This window comes from Alexandromys fortis, unplaced genomic scaffold, assembly GCF_014885135.2.
Source record: "Alexandromys fortis isolate MF-2015 unplaced genomic scaffold, M_Fortis_MF-2015_v1.1 scaffold_21, whole genome shotgun sequence".
In the NCBI taxonomy this organism is placed as follows: Eukaryota; Metazoa; Chordata; class Mammalia; order Rodentia; family Cricetidae; genus Alexandromys; species Alexandromys fortis.
The window spans coordinates 15,990,616-16,005,153 of NW_026067905.1; the positions used below are offsets into that span (position 1 = coordinate 15,990,616).

General features: G+C 42.8%; 1 protein-coding gene across 5 annotated transcripts in view; it reads left to right on the top strand.

Moving 5' to 3' along the window:
• The first annotated feature begins 609 nt into the window (after nt 1–609).
• Nucleotides 610–14,538, top strand: part of Smg7 (SMG7 nonsense mediated mRNA decay factor) — a 63,567-nt gene continuing 49,638 nt past the window's right edge. The window contains exon 1 of one of the 5 annotated variants that reach the window (XM_050135346.1): nt 610–1,183. Coding sequence is in view for 1 of the 5 variants with exons in the window: in XM_050135347.1 (XP_049991304.1) it covers nt 1,155–1,183 (29 nt within the window). In the remaining 4 variants the exon portion in view is untranslated. The remainder of the gene's footprint in view (nt 1,184–14,538) is intronic. The other 4 variants (XM_050135345.1, XM_050135347.1, XM_050135348.1 and 1 more) reach the window with 4 other exon arrangements.

Sequence of the window (14,538 nt, forward strand, 5' to 3'; positions counted from 1 at the left end):
CCGCCACCTTCAGACCCCGGGTTTTCTTCTCAGGCTCGGCCGTCTCCGCACCGGGCTCTAAGAGGAAACCATGGAGGTGGATTCCACCCGCGGAAGGGTGGAAATGCCCTTGGCAAAAGCCTCGGAAGGGGTATCCCCGCAATTTTTGCTGAGCGGGGGGGGGCAGGGGGGGTGAGGGAGGAGGAAATGGATTTCACTGTCTGGTGACTATCTCGATTCCCAACCTTTAGAGGGCAGGGAATCCAAGCGGGGAATCCTGGGCGGTTTCCCGGGAACCCGTTCCTCTAGGGGAGGGTCACCCTGTCTACACACAACGGTTACTATGACAATACAACCACAGCCTCCAGTTTCCATGGCAGCGGCCAGCCCAAAGCGATTGGTCTCCTTTCTATTTCTCCCTGGGCTCCGCCCTATCCTCCCCCCCCCCCACTCTCCCAGCGTGCACGGGGAGGGGCAGCTGAGGAGAGGGAGGCCTTTTGCGTCAGTCTTGGGCGCGCGAGGGAAGACAAGAGTCGAGGAATTGGCGGGCGGAACTGTAGGAGGAAGGGGTGGCGTTTCCGGTGGGGAAAAGTGGAGGAGTGGGAAAAAAGGAAGCGAGAAGTGGGCGGGCTGAGGGGGAGGAAGGCTTTGAGTGTGACTCCCGGCGGATTCGGGCTCGATGTTCGCGGGGAGCGTGGGGTGGCCCCCTCGCACGGGGGGAGAGGCGCGGACCATTAGGAAGCCGCCGAGCGCCGCCACCAACCCCCTCAGCGGGCGCGCAGGCGCCGCACAACTTGCTGACCCCAAAAGGGAGCGGTATAGAGAAGCGGAAATCACCCCGAGGGACCGGCACTGCTAAAGTCTCGCGAGAGCGAATCCGACTTCCTTCCTCTGGTTTTCCCTCCTCTTCCCCCGCCCCCTTCCCTTCTCCCTCCTCTTCCCCCTCCCGAGCCGAGCGTCCCTGTGTCCCACAGGCCGGAGCCGCAGCTAGAGCAGCTTTCCCTACTCCCTCCCCCTCGCCTCACTCACTCTCCCCCCCCCCACCCCGCGCCGAGCGAGGAGGAGTCGGAGGAGAGGAAGATGGCGGCGGCCGCCAGCACCCGCGGGGCTGCGGGGCCGCTCCGAGGAGCCTGAGAGACCCACGGAGGCTTCGCGGAGAGACGCGGCGGCGGAGGATGAGCCTGCAGAGCGCGCAGTATCTCCGGTGAGTGCCGAAGCCCGGCCGAGGCGTTGTGGGGACGGGAGGAGGCTTGGGGGCCAGGCACAGCGGACTCCGAGGTGGTGGGGGAGTTGCAGCGTCCTCCTGTCCCCGGGCCTGGGGGCGCGGGCAGCTCCGGGAGGGGGCGGGCACACACAGGGCTGCCTGATCCCCGGGCCGCCGAGCTGAGGTTCCGCGAAGCCGGGCGGTGAGCGGAGGGAGGTTGGGGAAGCGTGAAAGAGAACGTGTGTGCGCGCGCCTGTGGTCCCAGCCTGCGGGCCAGGGCGGGGAGAGGCACCCCGGGAGCGGGCAGCAACCCGGACTGGAGGTGGGTGTGGAGGGGTCTGCTCCCCACACCAGGGGAAGCGTGGAGTGTGGGCTGGAGCGTTGCGTGCCGAGAGTAGAGGCTGGAAGTCAGCGCACCTGGGGGGTTGGGAGGGCACGAACTGGAGGGCAAATTAGAGGAAGGGGAGGAACTGCAGGGAACCGGAGCTTGTTCTTTTTCTCGTGGGCTGGGAGTACGAGAAATAATGCCTTCTGTGGTTAGGTGGAGGGGTAGGGGGAACCCGAAAAGGAGAGAATGGATGGGGGAAATGAGGGAAGAGGGAGGTGCTATGAACAAGGTTATGTTCTCAGAAGAAACTGTAGTTGGAAGATACCATTCTGTGTGCATCATTAAGTGCGATGTAGGGAACTTGTATGTTGGAGATAGAGTGACGCATGGGTGTTGGTGTGCCTGTCTGTCGGTGTCTGGGGTGAGGGATTGATTGATGCACGCTTACAGAAGGCACACATGCATTGACACTACCTGACGTCGAGAACATTTTGAATGGAAAGACAGCAGCTGTTACACAGTCAGAATGGTTTCATGGATTCTGAGTAAAAGCTTGGAGGAAGCAAGAGGGGAAAATGAAGCCTTGATGGCACAGGGAAATAAGGTTAATTGCGGACTTGTGAAGACTTAGGAACCTAAAAACTGGTCTTTCAGGAACAACTTTTAAAAAGGCATGTCATATGGGAAGATGCTTTTTAAAGAGTGATTTCATACCTTGTGGAGAAGGGAGTCGAATGGGTAGATAACTGAGCGATGAACTTAATTTAACTGTTTAGAGATTAGCGAAGTGAAAGATCGATGTGTGAGGGTGGACCCACATATACTTATATTGCAAGAGAAGGTATGTTGTTAGGTGATACACGAGGTGACTGTTCTGTCCTTGAAAGTAGTTATTCATTTATACTGGAGAGAGTGGCACCCATGAAGCTTTGATGCATGAATTCCAGAGTTAGCACAGCATGTATGCCTGATACTGTAAGTTGACATCCTTTTTTCTTCTCTGCACCCTTGTTACTTATTGTATTAAGGAAACTTTAAATTATGGCTATAGGTTCTGTAGTCAGAAATAGAAACTACCAGGGCAGTTGTTAATCTGAAGGAATTTGCAGCCTAATATCCAGGAGGCAAGTAAGTGCACAGCACAGACTGGTGTAGTCATCACTACAAAGGGTGCCATGTTGATGAGTCCCAAGGCAGGAGATGACCCGAGCAACTGGGGGCATCAGGAAAGGCTTCCTTTGTTCATTTGCTCATTTGTATGCTTATGATTCATCAGTTGTTTGGTTGATCACCTGTATGGAAGGCATTGTACCAACTGCTAAGAATAGAAAGTAAGAACTCCACCCTCTTACAGAGCTTATGAGTTTGCTGGGCTTTAAAAGAAAAGAGCACTTAAACTCTAAGGCCCAGAAGTGAGTCCACAGGAGTTTAGATATTGAGGATCATATATCTGGTGTGTGAAAACGTTCCCATGCTCTTCTTCAGCTTCAGGCCAGCTTTCTGTGCTGTTTGTCTGTGCTCATTCTTTCCCCAAGTATGTATTGGTGGCTTTCTACAGTGTGGGAGCTGAGGTTCCACTGGTGAACATGGACAAATTTATCTTGATAGAAAATCAGTAAACATGAACAGATAAGAACACTAACGGATCCTTTGAAGTACTAGAAAGAAAAATAAAATAAGACCATGAATTTTATATAAACACAGTAGTTAAGGAAAACCTATTCTGTAACCTAAAAGGGCCTTGAATTTTATGATCTTTACTTTATAGATAAAATGGGTAAACATTAGAAAATTTGTGATGAGGGGTTTGGGATAAAGCTTCATTTGTTGAATACTCAGTTAACGGGCACTACGTAAAACTGGGTGTGAGGTAGCCAGTCTGGGATCCTGGCATTCTTTAAGTAGGGCGGTCAAAAGTTCAAGGTCATCCACGATTTGGCAAGGTCAAGGCCACCTGCGTTTAGTGAACCCGGGTCTCAAAGAAAGAAATCTGAGATGACTTGTTTAGAGGCAATCTATATGTTCATAGCTATGCTTTGGGAAAATTACTGTGTCATAAAATAGTGCATGTTTAAGGATTAAAATAAGGTCTTGGCAATCAGAGGGTGTGACGGCAGATAGATTGGGAAAATGCTGATACTTTTAATGCAAAGAAAGCTGACTTTGAGAAGCTTCTGTAGTTATGTTTCTTCTATTTTATAAATCAGCATGGAGGGAAGGATTATCTTTAGGTATGGAACCAGTGACAGCTCGGTGTGAATTTAGCTCGAGAATAGAGAAAACAGAATGAACAGAGTTTAAATGACTGATACATTTCCAGCTGCAATTGCCAGACAAAAAGAGGGCGGCCTGGGCTCTAGAATCCCTTCCGATTTCTCAGAGCCAGTTTTACTTTTGTGGATCTGTCCTACGTAAAGACAAGTTACAAGTCTGATACTTAGCAGTACACATAGGAGGAAGCTAGCCAGTAATAAAGATTTGTATTAGCTTCAGTTACCCTCTGAATTTCATTTAAAGACTGCTGAGGGTCTGGGTGGTGGTGGCACGTGCCTTTAATCCTAGCACTCAGGAAATAGAGGCAGGTGGGTCTCTGTGAATTCAAGGGTAGCCCGATCTACAAAGCTAGTTCCAGGACAGCTAAGGCTGTTACACAGAGAAACCCTCCCTGTGTTGAAGGAAAAAAAGAAAAGAAAAAGACTACTAAGGGGAGACTGGAGGGTATCTCCAAGGAAGTATTATGTTGAGTTCCTTTGAAAATAAAAGTGTTTTTTTTCCAATTTAGTAGATTTATTTTTATTTTATATATATGGGTGTTTTGCCTGCATTGATGTGCAGTGCCTGTGAAGCCCAGAAGAGGGTGTCAGATTCTTTGGAACTGGGGTTACAGATGGTTGTGAATAGCTGTGTGGATGCTAGGAATCTGAACTGGGACCTCTGGAAAAAAAAGCCAGTGCTCTTAACTGCTGAGCCATCTCTCCAGCCCTCAGAACAGCTGTTTTATAGTAACTTAGGGGAGGCAGCTTCTGACCTTGACTTTAGGAAGAGTTTTGTTGCCTGCCTTTGTCAGTGGGAGAAGACCGTGAGTGAACAGTTTTTAGACTGCATAGCTGCAGATTTTCCCTTGTGTAGAATGGAAATTTGTTTCCACTTAGCTGAATTTTAATTTTAATTTGTTAGAGTAAGTGAGCTGGGGTGTCTAGCATTGAAATGGTGGGGTAATGGAAATGTAGGAAAGGTGGCTGTTTCAAAGAGTGAGAAATAAGATTATGAAGTAAGACGTCTCGGTAAGAACAAGAAAGAGTGAACTTAGCATTAAGGGAACTGAATTCATCTCAAGCTAAAGAAATAGCAGAGATGAAAAGAAAACCTGTGTAGAGGAAAGAGATGGTACTGTGAACAAGAAAAGATTGTGCATTTCTCTCAGCATTATCCTTTCGTCCCCAGCAGTAGGCTGGCCTGACTCCTGCTCAAATGGGTGTTGAAAAGACTTAATTTTTGTAAATTAAGAATGACTTTTTTGAAAGAGTGGAAATTAATAGACCAAAGGCACTGACTTGGGTTTCTATTTCTGTGATAAAAAGCCATGATGAAAAAGTGGGTTGGGGAGAAAAGGGTTTATTTCATCTTAGACTTTATAGTCCGCCATCATTCAGGGAAATCAAGGCAGGAACTTTGGAAGAAGTGATGAAGAGGAGTGCTGTTTACTGGCTTGCTCAGCCTGCTTTCTTATACCATGAGGACCATCTGTATAGCAGTGTCATCACCGCCAATTTGCTGAGCCCTCCCACATCAATTGCTCCAGAAAATGCCCCGCCCCCCAACTGTCCTACAGGCAATCTGATGGAGACACTTTCCCACTTGAGGGCCTCTTCCCAGGCAACTTTAATGTGTGCCAAGTTGACAAACTAGCCAGGACACACAGAGAAATGGGGATGAAGGAAGCAGGCTTTAAAATACATGACAGAGAAGACATTGAAGTTCTGAAATATGAGAAAGAGGAGTAATCATAGCCGTAGACCGTACTAATCAAACAAGTCAAATCTTATTATAAAAGGTGTCAAGAAGTGTTAGCAAATAGCATCCGCTGCCATTGTGAGAAGTACTATTTCTATTTTGTATACCTTCCTACTTTGTTTTCTTTGTTCTTTGTCTTAAATGTTCTTCTATGCTGTGGGTGTTTCAGTGAAAATCAACTTGGAGTTGATTCTCTGGTGTTAGACTCCTTTACAGAAATGGTCCATAAATGCTCCTTGAAATGCCTCTGTTGAAAGGACATTCTAATGTCATATTCCATGTTAGAAACTTTGGAGCCAGAAATGAAGCAGCAGCCAAAGAATTGATTGTTTTTCGAGGCAACAGCAAAATGATTGTCAATTTCTCTATTGTTGTAAGATAAAATACCTTATGGTAAATCTTGACTGAGGCTAGATAAAGTAGCAAGCATAATCTTAGCTTGGTGAGAGGAGCAGGGAGGATAGAGTATTAGGAGAAATAGATAATTAAGTGGAGTGGGCTCTTCTTTCTAGAACAGTCTGGCAGTGCCTGGTCTATTGTTTCCTCACCCCTTCCCAACACACTCTGAGCCTTTCTAAGATTTGAAGTAGCCTCAATTCCAGAAAATCGGTCAAACATGGCTGGTTGACCAAATATGGCAATTTTTTTTTAAACTAGAGGCTTAGAAGTTTTTGGTATAATAATGTTAACAGTATATTGCCTGCTTCAGTATTGAATGGCTGAATTATCTTGGTTAATTTCTGCTTCCTTTGTGGTTTCAGTTGAATTAAAAATGTATACTTCCTGTCTTAGCTATGCTTCCTTCTTTGCTTTCTCACAGCTACTGCCATCTGTCTTTATGGTAGAGGAAGCAATCACTGACTGAGCTTTTTGTTGATGTTTTTATGGATAGGTTAGAGTAAGATCTGAACCCACTCGTATAGCCAGTTTCTCATGAGGCACTTGGGGTGGGGAATGGTTCACACTGGAAAAGGACTAGTTTGTGCTTCACTATCTTAAGTTACTTGAGTCTTCAGCTACATCTCTAACCCTGACTAGACTTTTAGATTTTTATTAGTTGTATGAATTCATGCCTGAAAGTCTAAATGGATTAGTTTAACTGTTCATCTTGTTTAAAGATGAGCAGATAGATGTCTTGCAGAAAGAGGGTCGTTCATTTGCATGTTACTGGTGGGTGGGTATCACAACTGTCATTGAAGTTTGCCATAAAGGTATATTTTATTGCTGTAGCTTAGCAAAGGGCCTAGGAGGTCGGAATTAAGAAGAGCTAATCATCAGTTACAGGGAAATAAGTGATTTGGCAAACATGTCACATAGTGAGAACTTGTAACTAACTCCTTGCTGGTTAAAATGCAATGGATCTGCTCAGGGAAGTTGCATGCAGCCCAGTTTTTAGGCAGAAGGAAAAAGAGGTGACTGAAGAAAGCTTTAGAGATCTCAAGACACACTAAGCAACAATTCTGCTTGTCTGGTTTTTCTTGTTTCATTTTCGAAAGGGATTTTTGCAAAGCTTGGCACTTGGTTGACATAGCGGGCTAAATATTCTTCATATGGACATAGTTTGTCTTTTGCACTTTGGGCCATTAGCAGCCTAGCCTCCATCAGATGCCAATATCATTCTCCCCCAATTTCTTTTCTATGACAACCAAAAATGTCACCATGCATTGTAAGCTGTTGCCTGGAGTGTAAATTCTCTGCCAGTTGAAAATACTGATTTAAAGAATATATATGCATAGTGTGTTAGTCAGTTTTACATCATTATAACATACTGACATAATCACCTTACTGAGAGAACAAAAAGCTGAGTTTCTGGAGGTTTCTGCCCATGGCCAGTTAGCCTTGTTGAGTTTTGGCCTGTGGTGAGGCAGCAGGTATGTCGTGAGTGTGTGTTCATGTTATGGTGACTGGGAAACAGAACAAGGGACTCGTTCCACGTCTCCATTTAGGTACTCATGTGCTCAGTGACCTCAAGCCTCCTATGAGACTCCTGAGAATTCCATAATCTGCCAATAGTACCGATCCAGGCAGGGACTAAGCATTTAGCTCTGTGCCTTTGGAAGATGCTGTAGTTCCAAATTGTAGACATAGCATGGGTTCCTTTTCCTCTAAGCAATGTATTTCTTAAGCTTTGTCATCAGTTTTCCCTTAGGTAGTACTAAGCTAGCTACTGTGTTCCTACTTAGAGACACATGTAAATATTTCAGTTTGGTTTTTTAAAATTTGAATTTTGCTCTACTGGTAGTTACTCAATATTATATGTAGAGCACTGTCACAGCTTTTTCCTGGCAAGTTTAAAGTTACTGGAGGTACATGAGTGCTTCGTTTCTCTGTTTTTTTTTTTTTTCTTTTTATTTGTGAACTAGAAGTAATAATTTGTCTGATGCAGAGAATTAAAGCATAAGGTGCTTAGAATGGTTCTGGTCCATAGTAAGTACTAGATGTTTTAGGTATATACACAATCTGAAAGTTAGCTTGTAGTACTGACTTCTGTGCCTCTGCCTTCTGGGCATTTGTCTTTGAGAAGTCTTACTGTCTGTCTTTAGTTCATTTCTATTGCTGTAATACAATACCCTGTAAAAGGCAACTTAGGGGGAAAGGGATTTATTTTAGTTCACAGTTCTATATTACAGTCCATTATTTGTGGGGAAGTCAAGGCAGCAGGAACGTGAAACAACTAGTCACATCATATCCACAGTCAAGATGGAAGAGAAATGAATGCATAAATGCTTGCTTGCTGTGCTCAACTCATTTTTTCCACTCTTACATAGTTCAGTAACCCCTACCTAGAGAACAGTGCTGTCCGCGATGGACTGGGTCTTCCCACAAGAGTTAATGTAGTTAAGAGGTCACCTACAGACCAGCTCTCTTTCCAGGTGACTGTATAGGTTGTGTCAGATTGACAGTTAAAGCGCTCATCAACTGTAATATTAAACTCAACACGTAAGAGTAAACTCTTTCCACAATAGTGTGAGTTTGAAACCAGCTTGGGATACATGAGGCCTTGTCTTATAAGTAAATATATAAGCTTTATATAATTCCCTTCTTCCCATACAATTCTTTAAGCGTTCTCATTTTCCTCATTGGAGTTGCTCCTTGTGATTCTGTCCCTCCTTCCACCCACCGAGGTTCAAACTTGCAGTCATCTTTGAGTTGTAGTTCTTTACCCTCTTGAGTATTTATACCACTCTGGAAATGTTGCTTTCCTCTTGTCTTTCCTTTTTCCTTATTTGTTCTGTCAATGTTTTACTCCTACTGTGGAAATGGCCTTCCAACTGGTACCTTGTTTGCAGTTGTTCCCGGATCACAAGAAGTGCTGACTGGGCTTTAAATACTGCCCATTACTGTGTTGTTGGGAAAATGGAATATGAATAGGAAGAGATGGCTTAGTGTAACAAATTCTGGTTCTTCTTCACACTGAATTCTGTGTTTTTTCTTTAGACTCCACACCATCTGTCCCACTACAAATATATATTTGCATTTATTCCAAATTAATATTGAAAAAATAACTTTATATGGCTTTCCCTTAATTATACTCCTTAATCTGACATTGTTGACCTCATAAAATGACTCATCTACTTCCAACAGTGGCATTAGAAACAAAACAATTCAAATGATTTGCTCCTTGTCTCTGAACATGCCATATTTATTTCAGATTAAAACTACAGGAAGTTCTATCCTCCCCTGGCCTAGTTATACTTGACTTTTTAAATGACTTCCTTTTTTATTCTGTTGATTTCTGCTTTCTTTGGATCCAAACTATTTCTTCTTTTTTGGTACTTGTAGTTCCTTTTTTTTTTTTTTTTCCTCCTGTTTTCACATTAATGTTAATCATTCTAGCTAGATTGTGGTAGAGAATATGTCTTAACTTTTTAATTTGTCATCCATCTCATTCGTGCATCCATCAACCCACTGCACTCCTGCCTTAGCCTCTTGAGTTCTGGGGTTGCAGGCTAGGGTCTCCACACCTCGTCATATGTATTTTACAGTAGGCATGAGTATTCACAGACAAGTAGAACCTTTTGCCCCTTCAGGTTGCAGTGAAAGCTTCCCAGCACCATTTTGGGGATCTGTGTATCACATGCATGCAGTGCTTCTTACACAGGCCAGAATAAGGCATTGGATCCTCTGAACTGTAATTATATATGGTTGTGAACACACATAGGTGCTGGGACTCAAACTCGGGTCCTCTGGAAGATCAGTCGGTGCTCTTAACTACTGAGCTGCCTCTGGTGGTAGCATTCTTGAAACAGGGTTGTGAATACGTTGCTTAGACTGATCTCCAACTCTGAGCTCAAGTGATCCTTCTGCTTCAGAGGTCTCATGTACTAGAGGCATGTGCCATTGTGCAGCCTGAGCATAGTTTTTAAAGCAGTAGCAGAAGTAACCAAGTTAAAAGTTAAAGGGAAAGGAATTGAAGAGAAGTCAATTCTTATGCAGTAGTTCTTTGGGACATATGAGACTTGAGTTTTCTCTTCCTTTGAGTAAGCAGTCTCATCTTAACTACGCTTTACTAGTTATTTGGAACACTTAAATTATTAATAATAATTATTAAATTATACCAAAAGCTTTAGCAAGTTTGTGTAATTCTGAAAGCAAATTTGTATTGCAGGTTTTATCTTATTCCTGTGATAAGCAGATAGGGAGCAGCAGGAATTCTGTATCATTGGGGGACAGCTTTGAGTGTTTATGGCCTTGCCTCGGTTCTTTAGTTACTAACAAGTGAAGCCTCATTGGCTTTAATTCAGGTATGCTATAAGAAAAAATCTTTGTAGAATCTTTGATAATAGACTTCTGAGTTTTTTCTCATCTGTGCCTATTTCCCACCCTTTGCTGAGGATGGAACCCTAGAGGTTCATGCATTCTGGGCAAGTGCTTAGCCACCGAACTACACCTTAGCTCCTTATTACAGTTCCCATGGCATTTTGTTTTGTTGCTATCTACCTTATGAGAGTTTTGTTTTTGTTTTTTGTTTTTTGTTTTTTTCAAGACAGGGTTTCTCGGTAGCTTTGGTGCCTGTCTTGGAACTAGCTCTGTAGACTAGGCTGGCTTCGAACGCCCAGAGATCCACTTGCCTCTGCCTCCTGAGTGCTGGGATTAAAGGCATGTGCCACCACCACCCAGCCTAAAAGTCTGTTGTATTTAAATAGCCGTGCTATATATATGAATAATTTGCATTGGTATGGATCTTGGTTTGTTGATACAAATTTAAGGTCAGTTTTGTTATGCTGTGTATATGTATTTGTGATCTTGATTAAGGTATTGTGTTTGTCCAGCTCATTTAAAAATGTAATGTATAATTAAGAAATAGAGGCTAATAGATAGTCATCTATAATAGTCAAACTTGTAGTCATGTTATTTAGGTTTTCTAGATATATAGAGATAGGTAGGCATTCTTCAAATCTTTCAGAGACCTTCAGAATATGGCATTTAAGATGTTTAAGAACTTAGAACTTTACAGGACAGTGAGACAAATCTGTTCCTGGCAGCACCTAGCTATGTCAAGAGGATGATAGGCATTGAAGAGACTCCTTATGGAGTTTGTTAATCATTTGGACAAGAAACTGATCTTGCCTGGGCTGCTTGATGCTATGCTGTGTGAACTGGACATGCAGGACCCTCCAGAGAAATGACTGCTGAACTTGCCTCAAGATGAGACGATCCTTCGAGGTTCCTGCTTCATGAAAGAGACTGCCAGACATTCTGCAGGACACAGAAGAAAGTGACTGACAAACTGCCAAAATAGGTGGAACTGTCTTTGAAATTTCCTGGTTTGGCCAGGGTGGTGGGGGGGCACACCTTTAATCCCTGTGAGTTTGAGGCCAGCCTGGTCTACAAGAGCTAGTTCCAGGACAGCTAGGGCTGTTACACAGGGAAAACCTGTCTCAAAAAAAAACAAAAAGAAAATTTCTGCTTTATGGAAAAGTCTGCTGGATACTATAGGCCTGTAGGCTGAAAATAGATGCTCCAAAGATACAGAAGAACTTTGGGTGACTGTCCAGGCAGTGAGATATCTGTCAATTCTAGAGTATTGAAAGTTGCTTACCATGCATTTGCTGTTTACTGAGGTAATATTATATCCTTCTGAAGTCTTTGATGGAGTTGAAGAATAGTTACAGTTTTCCTTAGATATAATAAAAGATAAAATAGATATAAATTTTATAACTATATTTCTTGCTTGGTACCTGTTTTGTTCTATGTAATTTTTCTATGTTAAAGTTAAAAACTTTCCTTCGTATTTAAACAGAAAAGGGGGAGGTAATGTGGGATTCCCCTCTGTAGACTGTGAATACCATTGGTTAATAAAGAAACTGTCTTAGGCCTGTGGTAGGGTAGAGTAGAGCTAGGCAGGGAAAACTAAACTAAATGCTGGAAGAAAGAAGGCGGGGTCAGGGGAAAGCCATGTAGCCTCACCAGAGACAAACAACAGAACTTTACCCGGTAAGCCACAGCCTTGTGGTGATAAACAGATTAACAGAGATGGGTTAGTTTAGGATATAAGAGTTAGCCAGAAATACACATAAGCTATTGGCCAAACAGTATTGCAAATAATAGTTTCTGTGTGGTTATTTTGTGAGTCTGGGCGGCTGGGAATGAACAAGCAGCTGTGTTCTACATAACTACCATATTAGTGCATCAGTTTCCCCAAGCCCAATGTTTACAGACTTCAGAAGTCTTTTTTTCTCTCTCTCTTCTCAGGACATAGTGTTTCAACGCTATCGTCAGTCATAATGCTGTATATTAGATTCTACTAATGCTTCTTAGGTCATAAATGATTTCATTTCTTATTAGGCTATCACCTAGCTGCATTTTCTTTGATCTACTGTACAGCAATTATATATATATAATGAAAAAGTTTGGTCTTTTTTTCCATTCTTTCTTTTTTGGTTTTTTTGAGACAGAATTTCTCTGTGTAACAGTGCTGGTTGCTGGAACTTGCTTTGTAGACCAGGCTGGCCTCAATCACAGAGATCGTCCACCTGTCTCTGCCTCTCGAGTGCTGGGATTAAAGGTGTGTGTCATCATCGCCTGGCTTAATACATAATTCTATGAGATTATATTTCTCAAATTTAAATAACTATAATAAAAATGCCATTTGTTTTTCTGACCAGTTGTTCTTTAATGAAAAAAAACAAACAGCCTTTTGAGAAACACAATTCAAATGAGGAGGCATATTCGTTATAAATTCTGGCTTATAAATGGATAGGAAAAGAAACCAACATTTATTTTCTAATTTAAAAATAATTTAACTGACTAAATTTGTACACAGGAGTTTGTTTTGTTTTGTATTGTTTTTGCTTCTTAGAACAGGAGCATGATTTTAAAAAATGACTAAAAAGGTCTTTGAATTAAGACCGCCTTAATTTGTATTTGGGTTGTTCTGAGTTCAGGTCCCTGACCTTACATACTAACAGCGTAACCGTAAGTCTCCCTAGCTTTAATTTTGCTGCTAGCGATCATGGTAGGTTACTAGAAGAATTTAATGAGAAACTGGACTTCTCGTGTAAAGTCCAAAGTATTGGATGGGCAAAGAGCCTATTTTCAGTGTCGACTTAATTTTATGTATTTTTATGATAATCTTTGTTTGTTTTTCAAGACAGGGTTTCTCTGTAGTTTTTGAGCCTGTCCTGGAACTAGCTCTTGTCAACCAGGCTGGCCTCAAACTCAGAGAGATCCACCTGCCTCTGCCTCTCAAGTGCTGGGATTAAAGGCGTGCGCCACCACCGCCCAGTGTATTTTCTAATCTTTAAAACCTGTGAATATTCGAGGCCAGCCTGGTCTACAAGAGCTAGTTCCAGGACAGGCTCCAAAGCCACAAAGAAACCCTGTCTCAAAACAAAAACAAAACCCTGTGAATATCTTACTCTTGTTGAGAGGAAACTAAAGATTTATTTGAATTTGCATAGCTAACTGGCAGACTTTAAAGTGCCATTATCTACTGGACCCAGTGTAATCACAAGGACCCATAATTGTGGAAAAAAGCAGAAAGCTAGAAAAGCCTTTCTTTTGTCTTTGAAGATGGAAGGAGGGCCACAAGTTAAGGGATTCAGGCAGCCACTGGAACCAGGGAAAGGCAAAAATGCTGATTCCGCGCCCCCTCCCCCCACTCCTCTTCAGAAAGCATGCAACCATGGTGATTTCAGTGCCCTGGAGATTCTGTTGAACTTTCGATAATGTAGGTTGTTCTAGGCCATTTATTTATAGTAAGCTGTTAAGCAAAATTAGTAAGTTAAAACAATATTTTCTTTCATAGAGCATCACGGAGTTGAAGGTGTTGATCTTGGTTCCAGCACTGTTTAAAAGCACCTGTTTCCACACATTGTCATCAGTGCTGATGATGATCTCTCCATAAAGCAGATTCGTTAATATATGGCAAACCTATCCATTGCTGTAGCATATATTAGAATGTGTTCTGCTGGTCAGCATTCTCTGTTATAGATAGACGCTAGGATTATCAGTACTACAAGACAAAATAAGTTTAAGAGCACCTGATTAAACGATCTTTTGAGGAGCATACAGGATCTTGATATATAGCCTTGGTTGACCTCATTCTCACTCTAGCCCATGCTATCCTTAAATTTGTGGCATTCCTTCTACCTCAGCCTCTTCTGTAGGGTTACAGATAAGCACCACTCCACCTGACTGTAAAACTGGATTCTTACAACTTTTAATGTGCTAATATGTGTTGTAAGCATCCAGGAAGGAGGTGTAGTTGTTTCTCAAGAGTTTCCTATGACTGGTGTTTCCTTAGGGAAGGAAACGATGTGATACTATTCTTTAAGTTTTTTTGTTTCTTTCTCTCACTATAGCTCTAGCCATGCCACAGCATACATTGCCATTCTTAGAACTCTGCCTCTAAAGTCTTAGATTCGGCCATACCAACCACAACCCCCTCCCACCCCCCCCCCCCCCCCCCCCCGCATTAATCTGCTTCTAGTTTAGACTTCTTATATACTGATTTTTCTTCCTTCCTCCTTTATTAGTCTTTTTTCTATTCATCCTCACCCTATCTTGT